The following is a 25,258-nucleotide window of genomic DNA, read 5'->3' on the forward strand; positions in this document are numbered from 1 at the left end:
GTGATTTGCACTCACCTTTGCATTTGTTGGTAGTTTTGTCCAGAATAGCTTTGGTGGAAACAATCTTTCCATACCTAAAAATATCAAGACAAAAACCATGTCAAATGTGACTCAGCACCACATATATATAATTCTGTTTTTACTGTATTTTTCATCAAACAGGCCTTTATCAAACTTCCATGTTTGAAGTGGAAGCTTCAAATGGTAGTGTAAAAAACTTATGTTGTAAGGAAGCACAGGATTGTTGTGATTTATGTCACCAAAAATATTTTTCAGTTTTTCAACACATTTTTTTCCCCTTAGTTGCATCACGCTTTGAAGAGCATCCGCATAAAGACGGTAGTGTCAAAGCTTCCACAAATACAGTTAAACAACAATTAATGTGACGTGACTCATTTGTGCAGCATTTATACATGTGAAGTTGGCGAGCTCACACACTCCTGTCCTGTGTGAAAGATCTCTTTGCTGTCATCGGCCTCAATGCTGTTGTTTTGTGTACAGGTTGAGACGTCACCCTGAGGACAAAAACTATTTGTTCTCGGATATTCTCCACCACACCTGTCTGTCTGTCTGTCTGTCTGTCTTCCTGTCTGTCTGTTTGACTGTCTGTCTGCCTCTCTGTCTGTCTGTCTATCTGTTTGTTTAACTGTCTGTCTGTCTGTCTGTTTGTTTGATTGTCTGTTTGTTTGTTTGACTGTCTGTCTGTTTGTTTAACTGTCTGTCTGTCTGTTTGTTTGACTGTCTGTCTGTTTGTTTAACTGTCTGTCTGTCTGTTTGTTTGACTGTCTGTCTGTTTGTTTAACTGTCTGTCTGTCTGTTTGTTTGTTTGACTATGTCTGTTTGTTTGTTTGACTGTCTGTCTGACTGTTTGTTTAACTGTCTGTCTGTTTGTTTGTCAGGTTTGTCTGTCTGTCTTTTCGTCCGTCTGCCCCACGTAAGTCTGAAAGATCCCTTTGCTGTCATCGGCCTCAATGCTGTTGTTTTGTGTACAGGTTGAGACGTCGCCCTGAGGAGAAAAACTATTTGTTCTCGGATATTTTCCACCACACCTGTCTGTCTGTTTGACTGACTGTCTGGCTGTTTGTTTGTTTGACCGTCTGTCTGTCTATTTGTTTGACATTCTGTCTGTTTGTTTAACTGTCTGTATGTCTGTCTGTTTGTTTGGCTGTCTGTCTGACTGTTTGTTTAACTGTCTGTCTGTCTGTCTGTTTGACTGTTTGTTTAACTGTCTGTCTGTCTTTTTGTTTGTCTGTCTGTTTGTCTGTCTGTCTGACTGTTTGTTTGACTGTGTGTATCTCTGTCTGATTGTCTGTCTGTTTGTTTGTTTGTCTGATTGTCTGTCTGTTTGTTTGTCTGTCTGTTTGATTGTTTGACTATCTGTCTGATTGTCTGTCTGTCTGTCTGTTTGTTTGTTTGTTTGTCTGTCTGTCTGTCTGTCTGTCTGTCTGATTGTCTGTCTGTTTGTTTGTCTGTCTAATTGTCTGTCTGTCTGTCTGTCTGTCTGTCTGTCTGTCTGTTTGTTTGACTGTCTGTCTGATTGTCTGTCTGTTTGTTTGTTTGTTTGTCTGTCTGTTTGTTTGACTGTCTGTTTGTTTGACTGTCTGTCTGATTGTCTGTCTGTTTGTTTGTTTGTCTGTCTGTTTGTTTGTCTTTCTGTTTGATTGTTTGACTATCTGTCTGATTGTCTGTCTGTCTGTCTGTTTGTTTGTTTGTTTGTCTGTCTGTCTGTCTGTCTGTCTGATTGTCTGTCTGTTTGTTTGTCTGTCTAATTGTCTGTCTGTCTGTCTGTCTGTCTGTTTGTTTGTTTGTTTGACTGTCTGTCTGATTGTCTGTCTGTTTGTTTGTTTGTTTGTCTGTCTGTTTGTTTGACTGTCTGTTTGTTTGACTGTCTGTCTGATTGTCTGTCTGTTTGTTTGTTTGTCTGTCTGTTTGTTTGTCTTTCTGTTTGTTTGACTATCTGTCTGTTTGTTTGTCAGGTCTGTCTGTCTGTCTTTTCGTCCGTCTGCCCCACGTAAGCAATAAGGTACGAGAGACTGTCTGTCTGTTTGTTTGACTGACTGACTGTCTGTCTGACTGTTTGTTTGACTGACTGTCTGTCTGACTGTTTGTTTAACTGTCTGTCTGTCTGTTTGTTTGACTGTCTGTCTGCCTGTCTGTTTGTTTGACTGACTGTATGTCTGTCTGACTGTTTGTTTAACGGTCTGTCTGTCTGTCTGTCTGTTTGTTTGACTGTTTGTTTAACTGTCTGTCTGTCTGACTGTTTGTTTGACTGTCCGTAAGTCTGTCTGATTGTCTGTCTGTTTGACTGTCTGTTTGTTTGTTTGACTGTCTGTCTGACTGTTTGTTTAACTGTCTGTCTGTCTGTCTGTTTGACTGTTTGTTTAACTTTCTGTCTGTCTGACTGTTTGTTTGACTGTCCGTAAGTCTGTCTGATTGTCTGTCTGTTTGACTGTCTGTTTGTTTGTTTGTCTGTCTGATTGTCTGTCTGTTTGTTTGTCTGTCTGTTTGATTGTTTGACTGTCTGTCTGTTTGTTTGTTTGTCTGATTGTCTGTCTCTTTGTCTGTTTGACTGTCTGTCTGATTGTCTGTTTGACTGTTTGTCTGTCTGTCTGTCTGTCTGTCTGTCTGTCTGTCTGTCTGTTTGTCTGTCTGTTTGTCTGTCTGTTTGTCTGTCTGTCTGATTGTCTGTCTGTTTGTTTGTCAGGTCTGTCTGTCTGTCTTTTCGTCCGTCTGCCTCACGTAAGTAAGCAATAAGGTACAAGAGGCTGTGTATCGTGAATAAGTCACGGCTGAAGGGCGTTGCCAGGCATGACGGAGTGTGTGAATATTACACACACAAAACATGATATATTATCAGGACATAAATAATGTATTAGATTAAGTGCATGGATGTTTCTCTCTCATTAGTCGTAAGCTTCAGTGAGAGCAGACGACTGATGTAACCTGACTCCAGTCCTGTCTCCTGCTTCAGCTCTCTCTCACACACACACACACGCACACACACACGCACACACACTAATGTTGGTGAGTAATACTTTACTACTCATGCTTGTGCCCATGTCTTACACATAAATTTAAATATTTATGTAATTTACACTACCACAACAAACTGAATTTAAGTTTCTCAATATCCTAAAAGAATTTTGATTTAAAAATATATATATACATAGATAAACAAACTGAGCCAATAATTGAATTTAAATGGATTGGTTGGAGCAGATAGTAAAAACAGCATTTATGGGAAATATTTTTCCAAAGTACTGTCCAAACTGGTAGTGAAAATAAATAAATGAATAAAAAAATAAAAAATAATAATTCAATCTCATTTAAAATGCAATTTAATTCAAAAATTAATTTAAAATGTAATTTAAAAAGGAAAAACAGCCTGTGTGTGTCCAGCATATATGGGAAATCTTTTTTCCAATACTGTCCAATGGTTGTAAATAATAAATAAATAAATAAATAAATTTACATACAAAATGTACAAAAACAAAGTAGAAAAACAATGGATAATGTCTTTAACTTATTAGTAATAATTGCTAAACCGTTGGTCATAAACTCCTAATGCTCTAATGCATCAGATACCTCTCAGCGCCTCTGGCAATACGCACAGACATTCCTGTCTGTCTCCGACTCTTTTCCGATCACATGTGGGAAGTCTGTCGTTCGGCCAGTTGGCACAGTGAAGTGTTGTTGGCAAAGCCAGTCTGGAATGACTAAACGAAGCATAACTTTCTACATTGAGTACAAGCGTTATTAACACACCGTTTGGCGGCTTCAACTGCGACCTTGTCTATCATGAGTTACTAAACTAATAAGGTTCATTTACAAAAAGCTTTGGATTTGAAACTAGTCAAAGTAGCCAATGACACGCTCCTTGAACTAATAGTATTTTGATCATTAATTTGTTGATTATTCTTTTGATTAAATCAGATATTAAACATCTTGATAAATGCTTTCTTTCAATGTAGAAACTGAAGTCAATGTAATGTATGTTATACATTATCTTGTAATATTTTTGCACAAACTGGTTTAGAAACATTCCAGTAAACACTGCTGATAAGAAGTTAAAAGAGATTCAAGAAAAAAATACAAGAGATTCTCAATGCATTCCAGGGAATTATTTAGATATCGTAAATCACATCAGGAGAACAGACCACAGTATATGTTGATGTTTTATACTGCTACTGCAGAATACAAAGAAAATAATCAGGAGGAAAAGAATGCGAAAGTCTCTTGCCACAGATATTCCTGTGATAGTCAAACCCTGTTGAAATACCAAGCGTTTCGATATTCTCCTGACGTCTGAAATTTGACAGCTCGTTCAGTCAAACTGTGAGATAAGGATTATTTGTTGCACAACCTTATGATCTGAAATGATTTGTTTCAGTCTTTTTGAGTGAAACTTCCCCAAACCGGAAGCCCCTCCCATAATCTAAAACGCAGTCGCTCGTCAGGAAAGAGGAGGATAAAGTTTGAAGCAGCAAATCAGTGTAAATAACCAAAGTTAACAAATCACAAATTTGCCAGTGTGAACTGATAACACACTGTATACAGGTTTGGAAATACATTAGGGTGAGACATTATTTTCAACTTTGGCTGAACTGTTTATTTAATAAAAATAGCTATTTTCTTTAAAGTGGAAAATCTGCCAAAATAAATTTGATAAAATGCAGTCATCACCATTGCGGTTCTAGCTCATGACAGTGACATCATTTTCTGAACAAATTATTAAAGTCCCTCGTGGTGAAAATCCAGCTTTTAATGTTGTTTATATGTCTATGTGGTGTTTTTAATATGCTTTAAGACAAACCATGTGTAAATTCATAAGTCGACAGCATTGCTGAGTATTTTCTCTTTAAAACTGCAGTGAACCAAAGACAGTCTCAAAAACACGGTTTGAAATCGCTGGTGTTTCTGACGTCACAAACGACCTTGTAACCAATCAGATCAACGTGTGATCGTCAACCAGTGGATCTCTGAGCTGAGTGAGTGAGTGGAGGCGGGGCTCATTTGCATATTCATAGAACCGTGTATACTCAATGAAGCAAAGGTGTCGAGTTACATTCAAGATATTGTAAGGCATGAATAATTTATTTTCAAGGAAAAATAGTTTAAATATATCATTTTGAGTTTTAAGGGATACAATTATTGTCTACAGGGGGACTTTAACAGAATGGGATGCTAGAGGTTTGAGTATCACATTATCAGCGTGAGAATATGATAACTGAGAGGGTAAAGGGAGCAAAAGATAACATCAGTCAGAGCAACAAAAAGAGGAAGTGACTTATGTTGTAGACTGAGAAAAACATCCATGTTGAACAGTTCAAAGGTCATCAGTTAAACACCTATCCGACTTTTACATTGAGACATCTGTGTGTGTGTGTGTGTGTGTGTGTGTGTGTGTGTGTGTGTGTGTATTCAACCATGACCCAGTTAGCACTGATGGCGTCCTATCCTTCACATGCTCTGGTATTTGTTTCCCCTTTAAAGAATTTCCACTGCTGACACTTCCTCACCTCTCTCACCCTGCGATCGCTCCTCCAGTCTGTTCACCGGGTGAGTCTACAGCACACTTCAGAATAAAGGTTCTTTAGTGGCATCGATGGTTCCATGAGGAACCTTTAACATCCATAGAACCTTTCCAACACAAAGGTTCTTTATAGTGGAAAAAGGTTTTTATAATGTTCTTCACACACTGAGAAAAAAAAAGTTATTTTAAGAACTGATCACTGCAAGGTTCTTTGAGGAACCAACAATGGTTCTACTATGGCATCACTGTGAAACCCCCCTTTTGGAACCTTTATTTTTAAGAGTGATTAGACGGCATTGCTCTAGGCCTTGTCCACACGGACACGGGTATTTTTATAACCAGAGTTTTTCCTCCTGCGTTTAAAAAAAAATCTCCGTCTACATGAAAACGCAAAAACATGCTATTAAGCGCTGCCAAGAGCATGCCACACCAGCAGGCGGCGATACAACCCTAACCGTAAAGCCACGTTGGCCAATCAGAAGCCTAACAAAAAGTTATTACAGGTTCAGGTAGGCGGATAACGGCGCACAATCTGACGTCGCAAGGCAAAAACCCCGGTTTCACTGTCTACACGACAACACTGTAACCGGCGTTTCTGAAAATCCTCACCCTGGCAGGGGTTTTCAAAAATGTTCGGTTTCAGTGTCCTGATACTGCGTTTCCGTGTGGATGAACGGCCAAACCGCGGAAAAAAAGTCACATCAAAAATACCCGTGTCCGTGTGGACAAGGCCCTAGACTCAATGGATTTAACTCTTTCCCTGCCGTTGATGGAATTTTCTGGCTTTCCCATGTTTTCACTGTTATACGGTAGGGGGCGCTATTACGCATCTTCTGAAAGAGTGCAGAATCTCCTGATCAAAACACATTTATTTTTAAAAGTGTAAGTTAAAGACACAATATGTGAATTTTTTCGCCGCTAGGGATCGCTAACCTCTTACAATAAACAAAGGCGTAGATTGATGATGCAAAATTCCAGTTGAATCATGGAACTTGCCTTCATGCTGATGGATCTAATAATGTTTATGGATGAGTGAATTCATTGATGTTTTTAACATGACTGTGGTGTGAAGCAGGGCACGAGTGCTACTGAGAGACAGATATCAGCGCCACACGCGAGTCCCGCGGATATAAAGGAATAAGGACATTTAATTGTACCGAACTACACGCAAGTGCTGAATTACTCACACAGGTCAGTTTATTAGACAAATGAAGCTTGTGAGGTAACGCAGCCCTGCTTCACTTGTTCTAACGTTACACTATCACACTAAACTGCATTTAAGTGTGTTGAAAGATATAATGTTATTCTATGTGTTAGTTTGTTGTCTGTATGAGACTAGCAGACTCAGTAAGCTGGATCAACATTAGAATAACATACTGATCATATTCTAACATTTCATTATGTTGAGTTATATAACATTGATTAGTTTTATGTACATTTGCTCACCTGTCTAATAAAGTACATGCAAGAGTGGCGTCTCTGTCAAGTCGAAGTTAGTCGCGGACGTGAAGCTCTCGGCATCTCGAAAACGCCACACTGATATTGATCGTCGTTATATTTCTCCTTTTGTCCCAAAGTCTGCTTGCCATGGTCCATAATGTTTGAACGAAACAACTGCAGCTAGACGTAACGCTGTTGTCCACGTCTGTCGCCATGGTTACTATGCTCGTACTGCACGAGCGGAAACCAGGGATAACGCGGATATTACGTCATTGACAGGCGACAAGTAAACATTCCGGGACGGCCAATTATTTAAAATTGGAATTTCTCTGAAATTAAAAATCGTTGGGAACTTTTGGGATATTGTAAGTACACAACTGCAAGAAATATATCACACTGTGCAAGTGATTTTTGGATATTTTATTACAAAATTCTTACATATTGTATCTTTAACTTAAATCCGTTGAGGAATTCGATTTAAAGACCAATATTAAGCAATGTGAACTTGCATCATTTGAATCCACTAAAAAAAGAACACATCTTTTAGTTAACTAATAGCGAACAACTAGCAAAGAGTTAATACTTTTAAAATAAAGCAGCATCTCTTCCTCGACTGAACCAAACACTCTTCACCACAATGTTAACGCCAACATTAAAGAAATCCCTTTAAATCCCAACATAACAGAACATTAAACACTAACAGAACTCTCCTCATACTAAACCTGTGCAAAACAAAATAACACTTAATTTTAACATTTACTCTCTTCCTATATCGTTCAATGCATTGAAAAATCAAAGTGAGTGAGGTGTATGAGTGAGTGAGTGAATGGGTGAATGTGAGGCAAATTGTAAAGTGCTTTGGTGGCCATTAGGTCTGTGAAAGCGCTATATAAATGCAGTCCATTTACCATTAATTGTGGCCATCTTCATAAGTACTGTTAAGTACGAAGAATATTGATATGGAATGAGTAATAATTGTATTTCTTGAAACTGATCAGCGTAAATTTTCTATTCTTAAACATTAAGTATATTTTAAAATATAAATTGTTAGTCAAATCATAATTTATTTTCACAAAATAAACTTATATGATAGATTTTAGACCAAATTGTTTTAGGCATTTATTTTGGTATGTCTAACGCAATCACAATCAATCTCTTAAGTGATATTCAGATATTGTATTTAGCGGGCTAGCTTTTTATTAGGGGTGTAATGGAGCATGTATTCGTCCCGAACCCTCATGGTTCAGTGCATACATTCGGACGACGAATACAGTCAGTCACAAGCGATCCACACTCCAGTCCAGAAGGGGGCGCTCGCGGTAATGCAACGGTGTTTGCTAACTGAAACAACAGGAATAAAGAGCAGAAGAAGAAGAAGAGACGATCTACTAAAGCTATTATTATTTAGGGCCCTATGATTTCCGCGATTACGGAATCGCGGACGGAATTACGGAATTGGCAAATTAACGCGGAATCTAGTGTTAACGCGGAATTTTGTGGAATTTTACATATTTGGATTGAAATTCTGTTTTTGTGTGGGAGAAGAACGTATGTCTGGTGAAAATGCAGACCGGGGGAAGCAAATCTGGCCGACACAACCCCTCCCGTCATTTCAGCTCCAATGACGGCATCAAAACAATGAAAGCATGGCGAAGCGGCTCTCCACGACTCTGCTTTCGTCGGCCAAAAAGTTAAGAAACTCGACGCTATAAGCCCTCAGTACCGAGCCGAGCAGTTTGCACGTGACTTTTATGCAGTGTTTCCCACACATAGACTAATTCGCGGCCACAAAATCAACTGCAGCCGCCACATATTCCGTTTCGTCTCTCTAACACACACGCGTCTCTCTCACATACATACACGCGCACACACACACACACCGCGTCTGTCTATGAGGCGCCGGACTGGACAAAAGCGAAGCGAACTCCGCGAGCGACACTGGGCGAGAGAGAGACAGAGTGTGACTTTTATTTAAACTAATATAATTTATTTTACTGGACAGTTTAAAGCTCATAACCATATTTTGTTGTTACTTGAAGAGTGCAGTGTCATGTTGCATCATGCAGTATTTGTCCTGAAAAGGCTACTGAGTAAATGTCTGTAATTTAAGGTCATTCCTATTTTATTTGTATACATTTTAATCATTAACTTTAAAAGCACACTCTTTTTATGACTAAAATAACAGTAAAGGGTAAAAAAAAATGAATTCCCAAAAATTAAAACGGAAAAAACGGAATTTGGGAAAAAATAAAACGGATTTCATAGGGCCCTAATTATTATTATTTAAGTTAATTTCTACATGCTTATTAATGCTTTACACTCCAGTCCAGTTGGTGGCGGTAATCCACCGAAAGTTGGTTTGCCAACCGCCATAATACTCCATAAGAAGAAGAAGACGAGACGAAGCGACGATCTACTCACCAACCTAAAACAAGAGTTCAGATGCACGCAAGAGCATGCTAGTAGCCTTTACGCTGAGTTTCAATTCATTTTTATGACGCGCTCACGGAAAGGAAACCGGGACGGCAGAAAGCGGCAGATGCAATACCAGCCAAAAATTCAAAGAATCATTCTGATCATTTTAGATGAGAGATATTACATGACACACAACCAATTAAAGAGTTTATCTGTCCTGCCATAGCTAAAACAAGAAAATGCACAAATGATGAATGTTTTAAAACAGGTTTGGCAATCCGGTTGATATGTGGCACTGCTCACAGAAAACGCGTGTTGAAGGCACCACAGAGCCACAGTGTTTCACTTATGAATGGCTTATTTAGTTGTCTCTGCATATTGAGCTGTGACAGAAGTACGTGACGCACACATTTATCCAACTACCAAATCATAAACGCAGTTTTGTTTAAGTCTGGTAAAGTTTCATCCTTCATACAGCAGGAAAAGATCACTCATTTAACCGTTGGCTAGACAGCATGTGAGGCCATAAACGGAGAGCTTTTACACGTATTACATCATCATGAAATTACCGTAAACTCCCCTCTTAACCTACAGTCTCCCAGCGGGGGGAAAACTGGGTGGATCAGGAACAGACTCTTATAATCTTACAAAAATGCATATGAAACCAGACGAGACTACAGCAGGGAAATAGAAAGCAAAACTGACTTGCTTTATTTAACAAATAATGTAAATTAACTTGCTTTTACTACATACCGGATCTACATACCAGTCAAAAAGCTTTGCAAACTCTGTTCATTCTCTCAATCCACCTCATAAGATGAACCTTTTAAAAATATATATATTTGTATATAGTATTGACGTATTGAAGGAGTTCACATGTGTGCTAGACACTTGCTGCCTGGTCTTCCAATTTATTCCAGTTATTTATCTATAAATCGATTTCAATCCTTTAAACACAAGCAGCTTTGAGGATAATGTGAAACAAATTCAGTCAAATGTGTCCAAAGTATAGCACTGCGTTTCTAGGAACAGAGGACTGTCGCCTGGATTTTTCCATAGCCTAAATATGGCTGTGCTGATGTTTGTGGAAAATCAGCATTAGTGTATGGTGTTATTTTTTTTCTCAGAAATGTTTAAAAGCGTCGCACTGCTTTTTCCAGTTCATCTCCAGCAGAAGCAAAGCGTCAGCACCTTTCTCCTGCCCTCGTGCAAACGCTGTCCCACATCTGAACTGAAATGAAGAATGTGTCTGTTTAAACATTAATGATAGGGTCTAAACAAGATTGGTCTTGACTTGCAGAGGCAAAACCAGTTCTCAGCCTCTAGAGTTGTGTAAAATGATGGTATACTGCGGCAAAATTTACTTACGTGAGAGCTATATTCAAGAGCCCGTATTCAAAGCACAAACAATCAAGTTTAGCGAGACTATTAACATGCAAAGCTTCTCATGTGTATGTGTTAACTTACACTACATAAAACCTCACCAATCTACTATAAAAAAAAAAATGACCCAAATGATATATATATGTAAACACACACACACGATTGTGATTTTACTTTTATACAACCGTTCGATGGCACAAGTGTAAGAAACAACAACGGAGTGTATTTTACTAGCCTCTTTTGTGCAGAACTACCTTCCATCACGGATCCAAATATCAAGTTGCCAGTTTACCAGTTACATTGAGTCGCTTATTGAAGCATATTGTATTATGTAGAGTATTGTAGAGTAGTTGTAGAGTTGTATGAGTAGTTGTAGAGTAGTATTCATTCTTCAGATCAATCTTATACTCATAATAAAAAAATCAGTTTGAATGTCTCCTGAGGAAAGCAATATCTTAGTATCCTTTAGTAGCAGTTACGGGAATTCCCCATGATAGTGCTAATCAATCGGTTGCTTCAAGTAAAAATAATGTCTTTGTTTACAACCTTTCAATATAAAAGTCTTTGGTACCGACTCACACATAAAGACAGTCTTTCCTGCCATATAATGGCGTAGTAATATAACTTTCACTGAAGTCGAAATCACAATCATTAACGGGCCCTTTCTCAGTACCAAATACAGCATATTATTAATATAAAATAATATTTATGTAATAATATTTAAATGAACAAGAATAAGACTGACTGAGATAAGCCGTTCTCGGCGGGTACATGAGCGCTGAACGGCTGACGGCCTGAAGCTAACATCTCCGAAAACGTCAAACTAATTTTCAAATGGGTGCTATATGCTTACATAAATAGCACATTTAAGGTCTTAACAACGACATTCTCTTAAAACTGCATTTTGTGACAAAATAACAGTAGTATTTGTTAGGGCTGCACGATTAATCGAATTTTAATCACGATCGCGATTTTGGCTTCCCACGATCAAATTCGCGTGACCGAGCGATATTTAAAATGCGTCATTACATTCACAGAACACTCCGTATCAAAGGTTTTTTTTTTTTTTTTTAAAGCCAATCTAGCGCTCCGTAAACCACTGTCTGTTCACGTGCCTCCATGAGCCCGAGTGCGCGAGAGAGACCGTCTGCGCGCGAGCGACAGTGCACGAGAGACCGAGTGTCCAAGAGCGCGCTCGAAAGTGCGCGAGAGATACCGAGTGTGTCTGCGTACGAGCGACAGCGGGCGAGAGAGACCGAGTGACGGTGCGCGTGAGAGACCGAGTGTGAGCATTAGTAAATTGGTACATACATACTACATATTAATATATAATTACTATATAAGAGGCATGAAAGTTCGATTAATGGACTCCAATAATCAGTACTACAAACTCTTGTTTTGAACTATTGTTTAATAAGTAGAAATAATTCAAGCACATACACTTTGGAGGATTAAATAAGATTCAATTTATGCAGTAAGACTAATCACTGACACTGTACCACAACATTTTACATTTCTTAAGCGTCAAATAACAATGACTCTGAATTTCATCCATTAATCGAACTTCCATAGTGCTTAGTTCTGCCTTGAAATGTTCTCATTTGGTTACATTCTGTTATGGAATATTTGTTTTTTTTATTGATTGTATATTTTGTGCGTTTTATTCACATCCATTATGCAGGTACAATGCAAGTTTATATTTTTATTTTATATTTACACAATCTAAAATAGTGCCCTGTTGAAGTTTTGCTACATTTTCTTTATTGTTTTATTTGTTTTTATTTATTCTTTAAAGAGATGCACTGAATTTTGGTGAATAAGAGGACCTGTTTTATTTTGATGCACATAGTTGTACATTAGCAGGAATGTAGCATAATGTGAAAGCAGTTATAATTAGCCTATGTGACAATAACATTTGTTTTGGTTAAAATCAACAAATAATCGTGATAATTAATCGTGATCTCAATATTGATCAAAATAATCGTGATTATCATTTTGGCCCAAATCGTGCAGCCCTAGTATTTGTACAAGAATAGTGGATTTGCTCCTCCGCCATTGCTGTGAGAAATGCTGCCAGTATAGATCCGGCAGAAACAAGCGGCGTGATACACATTGTGAAACGGTTTCTATGTTATATTAGTAGAATATTGCATGGCTAGAAAAAGGCTCTGAGCCAATCAGATTCAAGAACCAAACTGGTATATATACACACACTGGAATTAGCTGCAAGTCTTTGTAAAGTTCTATGGCGTAACATTTTATAATAAAGCTCTTGGCTTCATCTCAAGAAAACAAAGCATTTCCTTTCTGCCACTCCTGAATTTACCCTCATGTTTCCTCTTTTGAACCACAAATGGCTCGAGTCCAAACCTGAAAGCCTACTGTAGTTTGCTCAACAAAACATACTCAACATTACATGTGATTTTGAGATCTCTAGACTGTAAACACATTAACAAGCAGAAGTTTACAGATGAAACGTCCAACTTAAAGGGTTCTCATCAAGATTAAACAAAAAGATATCACATACATGTGTATCACAATATAAGTTGTCCTAAAAGAGAAAAGAGTGCTTAAAGGAGCCTCAAAGCAGTGGTGTGTGAACCTCTTCTGAAGTGAGAAGACAAAAGTCCCCACTGGATATTTGTTTCTAATGTAAATTCATGCTCTATTTCCCTTTTGTTTACAGTGTCCTTGTTAAGATGACATATGGAACATGTTACACTATCAACAAGTTCAAAAACAATTATGTCTGCAATACAATTTATCAGGTTTATGTATTTATGTATACACACAATCTAGATCCACTGAGGGTTAGGTTTAGGGGTGGACATTCATTCTTAGTATATATATATATACACTCACCGGCCACTTTATTAGGTACCCCATGCTAGTAACGGGTTGGACCCCCTTTTGCCTTCAGAACTGCCTCAATTCTTCGTGGCATAGATTCAACAAGGTGCTGGAAGCATTCCTCAGGGAGTTTGGTCCATATTGACATGATGGCATCACACAGTTGCCGCAGATTTGTCGGCTGCACATCCATGATGCGAATCTCCCGTTCCACCACATCCCAAAGATGCTCTATTGGGTTGAGATCTGGTGACTGTGGAGGCCATTTTAGTACAGTGAACTCATTGTCATGTTCAAGAAACCAATTTGAAATGATTAGAGCTTTGTGACATGGTGGAAGTAGCCATCAGAGGATGGGTACATGGTGGCCATAAAGGGATGGACATGGTCAGAAACAATGCTCAGGTAGGCCGTGGCATTTAAACGATGCCCAATTGGCACTAAGGGGCCTAAAGTGTGCCAGGAAAACATCCCCCACACCATTACACCACCACCACCAGCCTGCACAGTGGTAACAAGGCATGATGGTTCCATGTTCTCATTCTGTTTACGCCAAATTCTGACTCTAACATCTGAATGTCTCAACAGAAATCGAGACTCATCAGACCAGGCAACATTTTTCCAGTCTTCAACTGTTCAATTTTGGTGAGCTCTTGCAAATTGTAGCCTCTTTTTTCCTATTTGTAGTGGAGATGAGTGGTACCCGGTGGAGTCTTCTGCTGTTGTAGCCCATCCGCCTCAAGGTTGTGCGTGTTGTGGCTTCACAAATGCTTTGCTGCATACCTCGGTTGTAACGAGTGGTTATTTCAGTCACTGTTGCCCTTCTATCAGCTCGAACCAGTCTGGCCATTCTCCTCTGACCTCTGGCATCAACAAGGCATTTCCGCCCACAGAACTGCCGCTCACTGGATGTTTTTTCTTTTTCGGACCATTCTCTGTAAACCCTAGAGATGGTTGTGCGTGAAAATCCCAGTAGATTAGCAGTTTCTGAAATACTCAGACCAGCCCTTCTGGCACCAACAATCATGCCACGTTCAAAGTCACTCAAATCAACTTTCTTCCCCATACTGATGCTCGGTTTGAACTGCAGGAGATTGTCTTGACCATGTCTACATGCCTAAATGCACTGAGTTGCCGCCATGTGATTGGCTGCTTAGAAATTAAGTGTTAACGAGCAGTTGGACAGGTGTACCTAATAAAGTGGCCGGTGAGTGTATATAAATTTTAAGTTTTCATATAACTTAACATCACACCCCCGATTAACCCATGAGAACCCCTGAAAGCCTCAAAAGCTAAATTTGAAGGGAACGAAAACAAAAAATTACGTTGACGAACTTTTTTCCCTTTAGACGATGAAAGAGGACACCCACGTCATTAAACGATAACTGTGACTATATCAACACATGCAGAATCGTTGACAAAAAAAGACTGAAATGTGTTTAAAAAAATAAAAACTTGACCAAAACCACTTATTTTTGTCGAATAAAGGAGGAGACAACACATTACAGACTGTTTTTACAATCGTTCATGCTTACGGTTGCCAGATTTCAATAATTTAAACCCCAGTCAGAGCTTTTCTGTTAAAAGAGCATGTTTTCTACCCGGTCTTTTCAATAGTATCTGGCAACCATGCGCGCACGCTTTCTACATTGTGCTGAAGAAGCGCGGATGATCTGAAAACACAGACAAGTCAGCTGGAGTTCTGCCATCTTCATTTGAGATTTTCTACTAAAGTGTCATTCAGTCGGTCTGTGTTCTGTCATGAGCCACTTGCGCTGTTTGTGCGACTAAATCTGCGAACAAAATGCAGGCTGATATTGTCACACTAAGATCAGACAAAGGCCTACTGCAGGCTCTCATTCGCAAATGCACTGATTGACAACCAACAACTGAAGTACAGAGGTTTATATTGAATATTGATATATTTATATTAATATTTATATTAATATACCCGAACATTGACGGGTATTTCGCACACTGGTCAAAAGCAAGGCAAACAGGGATATCCAGGGAAACTGGGAGAAGACCAAAACCATAACAAGGGAAACGAGAGAGCGCTCAGAAAAGCAGTGTGACACTAACAAGACTTCGCAAAGAATGAGTGAATAAACAGGGCTTAAATAGGCAGAGTAAACAAGGTAATGAGACACAGCTGAAATAATGAAGCATAATGAGTCCGGGCAATGGGTTATGGGAAATGTAGTCCAAAATGGAAAAGCAAGGGAGTTGGAAGGTCTCTAGTGGAGGTCAAGGGCACTCCCACTGGTGGATGTAACACTCAGTCATAATGTAGACATTTTTAATGGTTCATTTGTATAATAAAAAAGTAAGACTTGTAGTAAATAGTCTCTTGTTAACCTGAATAGCCACATCCTCCATTAAACGCAAAATAAGCCCTACAAATTAATAAATAACATATTATACACACATTTCGTTGTAATGGTTTGTCATTATTTGTAGACTGGTTTGTAAAAGGTGCTTGTATGCATGTTTGGACTGAGTATTCGTTGCATTTACACAGTTTTGACCGCCAACTGTTGGTCAATAAGGGTTAATCAATTGAAGCAATTGGTTTTTCGTTTGGTTTTGAAACACTCTTGTTTTTCCATCACTACTTTTCAGATGTATTCTGATTAAAGTAACATGATTCCTGACAAATTACGAGCACAACAAAGCTAGCTAGACTTAAATAGCCTACACAGACCAGCGAGACTTACGGTTGGCAGAGCTTGACCAGGTCTTGGTCTGTAGTCCCAGGATGGAGTCCACGGATGTAAAGGTTTGTTTTGCTCAGCTGTTCACCGCCTCCCAAACTACTTGCGCTGCTACTGTTGGGGCTGGACAGTGCCATCTGGTGGCTGGAGGACACATAGGCTTGCTGTTGAAATAAATAAAAAAATATTTACTTATACAACAAATAAATGTTATTAATATTTAAGCTTTTAATGTTGTTTATATGTCTATGTGGTGTTTTAATATGCTTTAAGACACACCATGTGTAAATTCATAAGTCGACAGCATTGCTGAGTATTTTCTCCTTAAAACTGCAGTGAACCAAAGACAGTCTCAAAAACACGGTTTGAAATCGCTGGTGTTTCTGACGTCACAAACGACCTTGTAACCAATCAGATCAACGAGTGATCGTCAACCAGAGGATCTCTGAGCTGAGTGAGTGGAGGCGGGGCTCATTTGCATATTCATAGAACCACTTACACTAAATGAGGCAAGGGTGTCGAGTTATATTCAAGCTCTTTTAAGGCATGAAGAATTTTAAGGAAACAAATTTAAATATGTAATTTTGGTAATCAAAGGTGAGTTTTAAGGGTTAAATTATTGACTACTGGGGGACTTTATAAAAAACTACTACAAAGACAAAAATTTGCCATGAAAAAAATTGTTGATTAGAATAAAAAGGGAATTTGCAATTGAAAAGTTACCAGCATTTTTTTAAATGTCACATTAAATGAAGCATAGTCAACCTTTTTCTAAATATTTTTTGGCTGTTTTCGAACAGATATGTTTCCATGAACAATCAAGTTGTCAAATGTATAAGGAGTTTGTGAGAAAGGGCTTCGTCAGCAAGCTGCAAGTACACAGATTCAGGCATGCCCTTGAGGTTCCAGCATTATTTGTGAGAGATTTTTTTCATTGAGAAAAGTTGATATGTACTGAACCCGATATATCCAAATGAATCAACACTGAATCGAGATCATAACTGAATCAAATCGCAAGCTTGTGAATCAAATCAAGAAATGTGTCTCAATGCCCAGCGCTACAAAGGGAATGTGATCATTACACATTAACAGTTGTGTCCTTACACTAACCTGCACTGGTTAATGCGAAGGATGAGCCCGTTCACCCATATACACAATCAAAATCCTGTATGTTGCAACATCCCATGGTTTCCTTTCCCCTCTGCTCCATGAGTTTGTTGACTTAACCTTTTGTCTCTTCCATCCAATAATAACATTAAGCAACTTTCAGATGCCTGCCAACAGAAAACCAGCACTGAATGTGAAGGAGAGCAAAATGTGTGGTTCATCTTGGTCTAAGGTTTAAAAGTGAAATATTATGTCCTTTCCACATGATGTAATATAAATCTATGGTGTCCCCAGAATGTGTCTGTGAAATTTCAGCTCAAAACACCCCCCAGATCATTTATTACGTCAGCAGCCATATCACCATGTAGCCCAAGACTGGTTGCCCACTGAAGCTAAGCAGGGCTGAGCTGGTTAGTACCTGGATGGGAGACCTCCTGAGAAAACCAGGTTGCTGCTGGAAGAGGTGTTAGTGAGGCCAGTAGGGGGCGCTCACCCTGTGGTCTGTGTGGGTCCTCCTAACGCCCCAGTATAGTGATGGGGACACTATACTGCCAAAGAGCACCGTCCTTCGGATGAGACGTTAAACCGAGGTCCTGACTCTCTGTGGTCATTAAAAATCCCATGGCACTTCTCGTAAAGAGTAGGGGTGTAACCCCGGTGTCCTGGCCACATTCCACCCATTGGCCCTTTCCAATCATGGCCTCCTAATAATCCCCATCCACTGAATTGGCTCTATCACTCTCTCTCCTCTCCCCACCTATAGCTGGTGTGTGTGAGTGCACTGGCGCGGTTGTGGCTTTTTTATCTCCGCCCCACCGCGTGGGTATTTAAGGAGAGACACCTGCAACAGCAGATCATGTCTTCGCTGAGGAGCCGAGACTGAACTCAGGCGTCTACCCAGCGGTACAGCGGAAGTGGCAGGGAGACGTAACGTCTCCGTTCCCTACTCAGGGAACGAGGGTAACATCCGTAACCGAGACGTTCCCTTTCGTAGTCACTCCGAGTTACGTCGGATGACGGAGAATGGGGGTCCCCGTGTAATCACGCCACCTTCACAGCTGTCTTCCAGTGCCCTGCGAAGTCTGACCTCCCTGTCGTGATATAGGCACGGACGAAGGAGTCCTACTTAACACAGGAATACCAAGGTACACTGGGAAGCATATCTCAGGGGAGAAATGCCACAGCATGCCTACCCATAGGGAGGACTTAAGAATACACATATGGCCGAGGGGGCTTCATATGGAGGAACACTGGAGTGACCAGCCCGTGGGGTGGCAACTTTCAACTCCAGGAGTGGCAAGGTGGCTTGCCGAGGGAAAGACACATGCTCAAGAGGCTTACAGTGGAAATACACATGTGGGGGTTACTCAGAGGAGGAACCATGCACACGGAGGCACCTAGGCGACGCACAGGCAATAGACACTGGCGCCAGCGTCAACAGTGCTGGAGGAACTCAGGGCTTCAGAGAGGAAGGCTACCTGAGGAAATATCGCACGTATCCAGTCCGTGGATTGGAATGGCGAGCAAGCGAGACACCTAACGGCTTCCATGTTAGCTTGAAAAAGACAGTACATGGGCGGAGACTGGCTCCACTCGGAGATTTTAAAATCTGGCGAATGTGTTGGGTGTCGCCCAGCCTGCAGCTCTGCAGATGTCTGTTATGCTGGTATGCCAAATCAATGGCGTCCACTATCCAGTGGGATAACCTTTGCTTGGAGAGAGCCTTTCCCTTCAGCTTCCCACCATAACAGACAAAGAGCTGGTCTGAGGTCCTGAAACACTGCGTCCTGTCTACGTAAGCACGGAGGGCGCGTACTGGACAGAGCAGTGCCAAGGCTGGGTCTGCCTCCTCCAGGGGCAGCGCTTGCAGGTTCACCACCTGGTCCCGGAAGGGAGTGGTGGGAACCTTGGGCACATATCCAGGCCGGGGTCTCAGGATCACGTGAGAGCAGGCCGGCCCGAATTCCAGGCACGCTTCGTCAACGGAGAGTGCGTGCAGATCCCCCAACCTCTTGATGGAGGCCAGTGCAACCAGGAGCGCTGTCTTCATTGACAGGAACTTAATCTCCACTGATTGCAGAGGCTCAAAGGGAGCCCTCTGCAGGGAATATAAGACCACTGAGAGGTCCCAAGAGGGTACGAGAGGAGGGCGAGGAGGATTCAGTCTCCTCGCTCCTCTCAGGAACCTGATGATCAGGTCGTGCTTTCCCAGAGACTTACCTTCAACTGCATCGTGATAAGCGGCGATAGCGGCCACATACACCTTCAGGGTGGAGGGAGACAGCCTTCACTCCAGCCCGTCTTGCAGAAAGGAAAGCACGACACCAATCGAGCATCTCCTGGGGTCTTCTCGCCGCACCAGTTGACGAAGAGGTTCCACTTCAACGCGTAGACGTGTCTCGTGGACAACGCTCTAGCGGAAGCGATGGTAGCCGCCACCGCAGGTGGCAGGGTACTCAAACCTGCCTCGTCCCGTCCAGGAGCCACACGTGGAGTCTCCAAAGATCGGGACGAGGGTGCCATAGGGTGCCCCGTCTCTGAGAAAGGAGGTCCTTCCTCAGAGGAATTGGCCAAGGAGGTGCTGTCGCGAGGAGTATCAGTTCGGAGAACCAGGTCTTGGTGGGCCAGTATGGGGCGACCAATATGACCTGCTCCTCGTCCTCCTTGATCTTGCACAGAGTCCGTGCGAGAAGGCTCACTGGGGGAAACGCATATTTGCGTAGGCCCTGCGGCCAGCTGTGCGCCAGTGCATCCGTGCCAAGCGTGCCCTCGGACAGGGAGTAATACAGGGCGCAATGGGATGAGTCGTGGGAGGCAAACAGAAATATCTGTGCGTCCCCGAACTGGTCCCATATCAGCTGGACCAACTGGGGATGGAGTCGCCATTCGCCAGAGGTTGGCCGGAGCCGTGACAGCTCGTCGGCTGCAAGGTTCCGCTCTCCTGGAATGTAAATAGCACGAAGGGACCTCAGGTGCTTCTGACTCCATAAGAGGAGGTGGCGTGCGAGTTGCGACATACGGCGAGAGCGTAGACCACCCTGATGGTTGATGTACGCTACTGTCGCGGTATTGTCTGGACGGACAAGTACGTGTTGACCCTGGAGCAGCGCGTGGAAGCGGTGCAGGGCAAGGCGTACTGCCAGCAACTCGAGGCAATTGACATGCATGAGGCGCTGGGGTCCTGTCCAGGAGCCCGCGGCTGCATGTCCATTGCACATGGCGCCCCAGCCCGTGGCAGAGGCATCTGTGGAGACAACAACATGCCTGGAAACTCGTTCTAGGGGAACTCCGGCCCGTAGAAAGCTGAGGTTCCGCCACGGGGTGAAGGACTGACGGCAGGTCGGAGTTATTGGAACTCTGAGCGTACCGCGATGCCATGCCCACCTCGGGACCCGATCGCGAAGCCACAGCTGAAGCGGTCTCATATGAAGCAATCCGAGTGGCGTTGCCGCGGCTGCGGATGCCATATGCCCCAGGAGCCTCTGAAAAAGTTTCAGTGGGACCGCACTCTTCCCCTCGAACTGTCGAAGACAAGTCAGCAGTGAGTGTGCGCGCTCGCTCGTAAGCTGCGCGGACATGGCGACCGAGTCTATCTCCATACCGAGAAAAGAGATCCTCTGCACGGGGCAAAGTTTGCTCTTCTCCCAGTTGACCCGAAGGCCCAGACGGGCTAGGTGCCGGAGCACTAGGTCTCTGTGTTCGCAAACCTGGACTCGAGAGTGAGCTAATATTAGCCAGTCGTCGAGGTAATTCAGGATGCGAACCCCGTGTTCGCGCAGGGGAACAAGGGCTGCCTCGACGACCTTCGTAAAGACGCGAGGAGACAGAGCCAACCCGAATGGGAGAACTGCGTACTGGTATGCCTGCCCCTCGAAAGCAAACCGAAGAAACGGTCTGTGTCGAGGTAAAATGGAGACATGAAAGTAGGCGTCCTTCAGGTCTATCGCTGCAAACCAATCCTGTGGCCGCACGTATTCGAAAATGTGTTTGGTCGTGAGCATCCTGAACGGCAGCCTGTGAAGGGAGCGGCTCAAGACGCGCAGATCCAGGATTGGCCGTAACCCACCGGTCTTCTTGGGGACAATGAAGTACGGGCTGTAAAACCCTGACCTCATTTCGGCTGGAGGGACAGTCTCGATTGCACCCTTCGCCAGCAGGGTGGCAACCTCCGCTCTCATGATCGGGGCATTGCCACCGACCAAAGTAAACGGACTCCCCTGAAGCGGGGAGGAGACCGTGCGAATTGGATCGCATAGCCGAGCCTGATAGTTCGGGCGACCCAGCGGGACAGGTAGGGAAGCTCTAACCAAGCTCCCAAGAACTGAACCAGCGGAAACATCCGAACGACAGACGTCCCCCCGGAGGGGCAGCGAAGCGGAGTGACCGGCCCAGGCGTGGGTGGCTTAGCGGCCCGGTGCGGGGGCACGGTCATGCTCCGCGTCCTGACAGAGGAGACCAGGGAAGGACCAGCGTTCCACGGGGGTCTGCTCTGCCAGGGGTCTGGCGACAGAGGGGGACGAGAGTGGTGTGGTCCGGAGACGGCACACACTGTCATCCGCGCCCTCAGAGACAGAGGGGGACGAGAGCGGCAAGGCCCGAGAGCGTCGCGCACTGTCGTCCGGCCCTCTGAGGGCTCAGAGATGGGATGCAGCTCTTTGCTTTAGAAAAGATTCTCCCCCAGCCCTCCACCGGGGGAAGGAGTGGCCCTGCAACCACTCCCTGAAGGCCAGAGGTGTCTGACCACCTATGTGGACATCACCTGACTCAGGGAGCGTGCGGTCACCTACGTCGCTCGGAGAGCAAGGTCGGTGACGGCAGGCAGCTCAAGGATGAGCCCTGAATCAGCCCTACCCTCGTGCATGTCATTGAACACCCAGGAGGATGGCAATAACACGCAGTGAGGTGGCAGCCTGCCCCGCAGCTCTATAGGTCCCCGGCAAGGCCCGAGAGCGTCGCGCACTGTCGTCCGGCCCTCTGAGGGCTCAGAGATGGGATGCAGCTCTTTGGTTTAGAAAAGATTCTCCCCCAGCCCTCCACCGGGGGAAGGAGTGGCCCTGCAACCACTCCCTGAAGAACTGCAACCCACATCTGAGCTGCCCGTAACGGGAGCGCCGCAAGCCTGGCCTTGGCGGGGCTGCGGGACCGGTACGGGCAGGGGCGCCTTCCTGCGACCACCTCCACGGCGCGGCCCGGAGCTGCTGGGGGCCGGGCGGGAGGGGGCGGAAGTCGCAGGAGGGCGCATTCGGCAGCAAGCGGACTGAGGCGTCTGAGCCGGCAGCTGGAGGCAGCAAAGCCGCGGGGTCAGACAAAATAGCCACAGTCCACTTCTGGGCGGCCGAGAACTGTTGGGCAGAGTCCTCGACCACGCCGCCGAAGAGGCCAGCCTGGGATATGGGGGAGTTGAGGAAATGAAATCACTCAGCCTCGCGCACATCAACCAGGTTAGCCAGAGGTGTCTGACCACCTATGTGGACATCACCTGACTCAGGGAGCGTGCGGTCACCTACGTCGCTCGGAGAGCAAGGTCGGTGACGGCAGGCAGCTCAAGGATGAGCCCTGAATCAGCCCTACCCTCGTGCATGTCATTGAACACCCAGGAGGATGGCAATAACACGCAGTGAGGTGGCAGCCTGCCCCGCAGCTCTATAGGTCCCCGCCACCGGAGTAGACAAGAACCTACAGGCATTGGAGGGGTGCTTAAGAGTCGCCACGCCAGGTGGAGGCGCAGTGGGGACACATAAGTGTTGCCACAGAACACTCCACAGGGGGAACCCCAGTGCACCCTAGGCCGCGGCCTCTGCAAGGGCAGAGAAGGCGGAAGAGGCCACTGAGCAGTCGCGAAAAGTCAAGGAGACTTCCACGATCTCATGATCTCTTCATGCACGTCCGGGTAGAATGGATTTGGGTTCGCCACCCCCAAAAACCAATCACCCGGGAAGCATAGCTGTGCACTCTGGATCAAACTCGTTATGCTAGCACATCCGAGGACAGCAGCACAGACGAGCCATCATCTCTAGAGGACTCCAGCTCACCTTGTGATGCGGTGATACATGATTTCATCAGCCGGGGGACCGAATGAGGCCGCGGGCCCGCGGGCGGGCCAGCGAACTCACCTGGGACCACGCAGGTTGCAATGTGAAACACGGGGTGTGGACCGAGGAATTTTTCGTCGGTTTAGTTCCAAACCTGCCGTCTTTGGTCACCCTGGCCACCAGCCGAAGTATTATCTCACGTGGAGAAAAATAGATCGGGGTGTGGATGAGGGGACTCTCACTCATTGAGCTCATCGAGTCTCGACCGTTACATTGCGATGGTCACGTTCCCAGTGAGAGAACGTGACACAACCACGAGCGCTGTCTGAGCGCGATCAAAGCCCAAACACTCAAAACAGCGCTCGCGCCCATCAGCTGAATCTATCAGAATACCACACTCAGAAAAACACGGGCAGATCGTCTTTAGAAAGACGCGTCTTTAAAAAGACGTGCCGCGTGCAGCTCTTTAGTGAGAGGAAAAACTCCGCGGATGTTGAAGCGACCAGGGAGAACACACAGACTGGCAGACCACTGCTCAGCTCGCAGGCAATGTGAAACTCGCTGGATACCGCCGTCACACCAACACCGGAGAGTTCGCTCGTCTCGAAGAGATGTAGTCACTGAGAAAACTCAGGATTTGGCTTGTGGAGTGAAGAGATGCTCTTGGCTCCGAAGCGAAAACATGATCTGCTGTTGCAGGTGTCTCTCCTTAAATACCCACGCGGTGGGGCGGAGATACATTATGCAAATTTCGCAGACCCATGGCATTTCATTGCCATAGGCTCGTTTTTTAATACTCGAAGATGATAGGCTTTCTGGCGAAACCCCCATTCTCCGTCATCCGACGTAACTCGGAGTGACTACGAAAGGGAACTGTTATTATATATTCAAATCAACAACCTGAAAAAAATTAAACAATATGTGAAAAAAATCACTAGAGTGTTTCTACCATAGGTTTCTACAGAGAGCTGTAAATCCACTAGTGGTAAAAATGTGCTATTGCGTGATAAAAATGCTCAGTGTGTCCACCAGATGGCTCCGATCTCATTTCAAAAATTGCTTTCATGAGGCCTAGACTTAACTCTAAAATGAAATACAGCTTTAATAAAATTTTTAATTATAAATATATATATATATATATATAATTTTTCTATTATGTTCAATGGGAAAAAATGGGTCTTAATTATTGCATAAATATTAATTATAAATCATAAAATTATCTCAAAACACCAAAAAAGAAAAGAAAAAATATTATTGAACAAAAATATATTTCATTGATTTTACTCAAATAAAATGTATCTTAATGCCGCCCTCCGGGTCATTTTTGACCCGAAGGTCCTGAGTGTGAGTCTAATATGAAGTACCCCAGAGGGTTAACTACGAGATTAATACATGTTATAAACATCCTATTCCTTGCATGCGTGTCAAACATCAACAACGTATTTGATTAGGCTGCAGCGAGGAAGGTCTCAATAAAGCTGTCACAGAGAGATTCAAGACATGGAGAGGATTCGGACTGACATGACTGACTGCATGAGTGATGGCTTTAAAGCAGGGTATGTGAGTGAACAGGAGTTGTCGTTATGGACAACGAACACAGGTGCGTTTTATTGATGGCATTTTGAACGCACAGTGAGATCCTGAGGCCCATTGTTGTGCCATTCATCCATGACCATTGCCTCATGTTCCAGCATGATAATGCACGTCCCCATGTTGGAGGATCTGTACACATTCCAGGAAGCTGAAAACATCCCAGTTCTTGCATGGCCAGCATACTCACCAAA

General features: G+C 43.6%; 1 protein-coding gene across 1 annotated transcript in view; it reads right to left on the minus strand.

Annotated features, from left to right (window-relative positions):
* rbms2a (RNA binding motif, single stranded interacting protein 2a) overlaps nt 1-25,258 on the minus strand; it is a 59,824-nt gene that overhangs the window by 18,315 nt on the left and 16,251 nt on the right. The window contains exons 2-3 of the mRNA XM_056252500.1: nt 16,339-16,499; nt 16-74 (exon numbers count right to left, since the gene is read on the minus strand). Of these exons, the coding sequence (XP_056108475.1) occupies nt 16-74; nt 16,339-16,499 (220 nt within the window). The remainder of the gene's footprint in view (nt 1-15; nt 75-16,338; nt 16,500-25,258) is intronic.

This window comes from Rhinichthys klamathensis, unplaced genomic scaffold, assembly GCF_029890125.1.
Source record: "Rhinichthys klamathensis goyatoka isolate OS25496 unplaced genomic scaffold, OSU_Roscu_1.1 h1tg000095l_1, whole genome shotgun sequence".
In the NCBI taxonomy this organism is placed as follows: domain Eukaryota; kingdom Metazoa; phylum Chordata; class Actinopteri; order Cypriniformes; family Leuciscidae; genus Rhinichthys; species Rhinichthys klamathensis.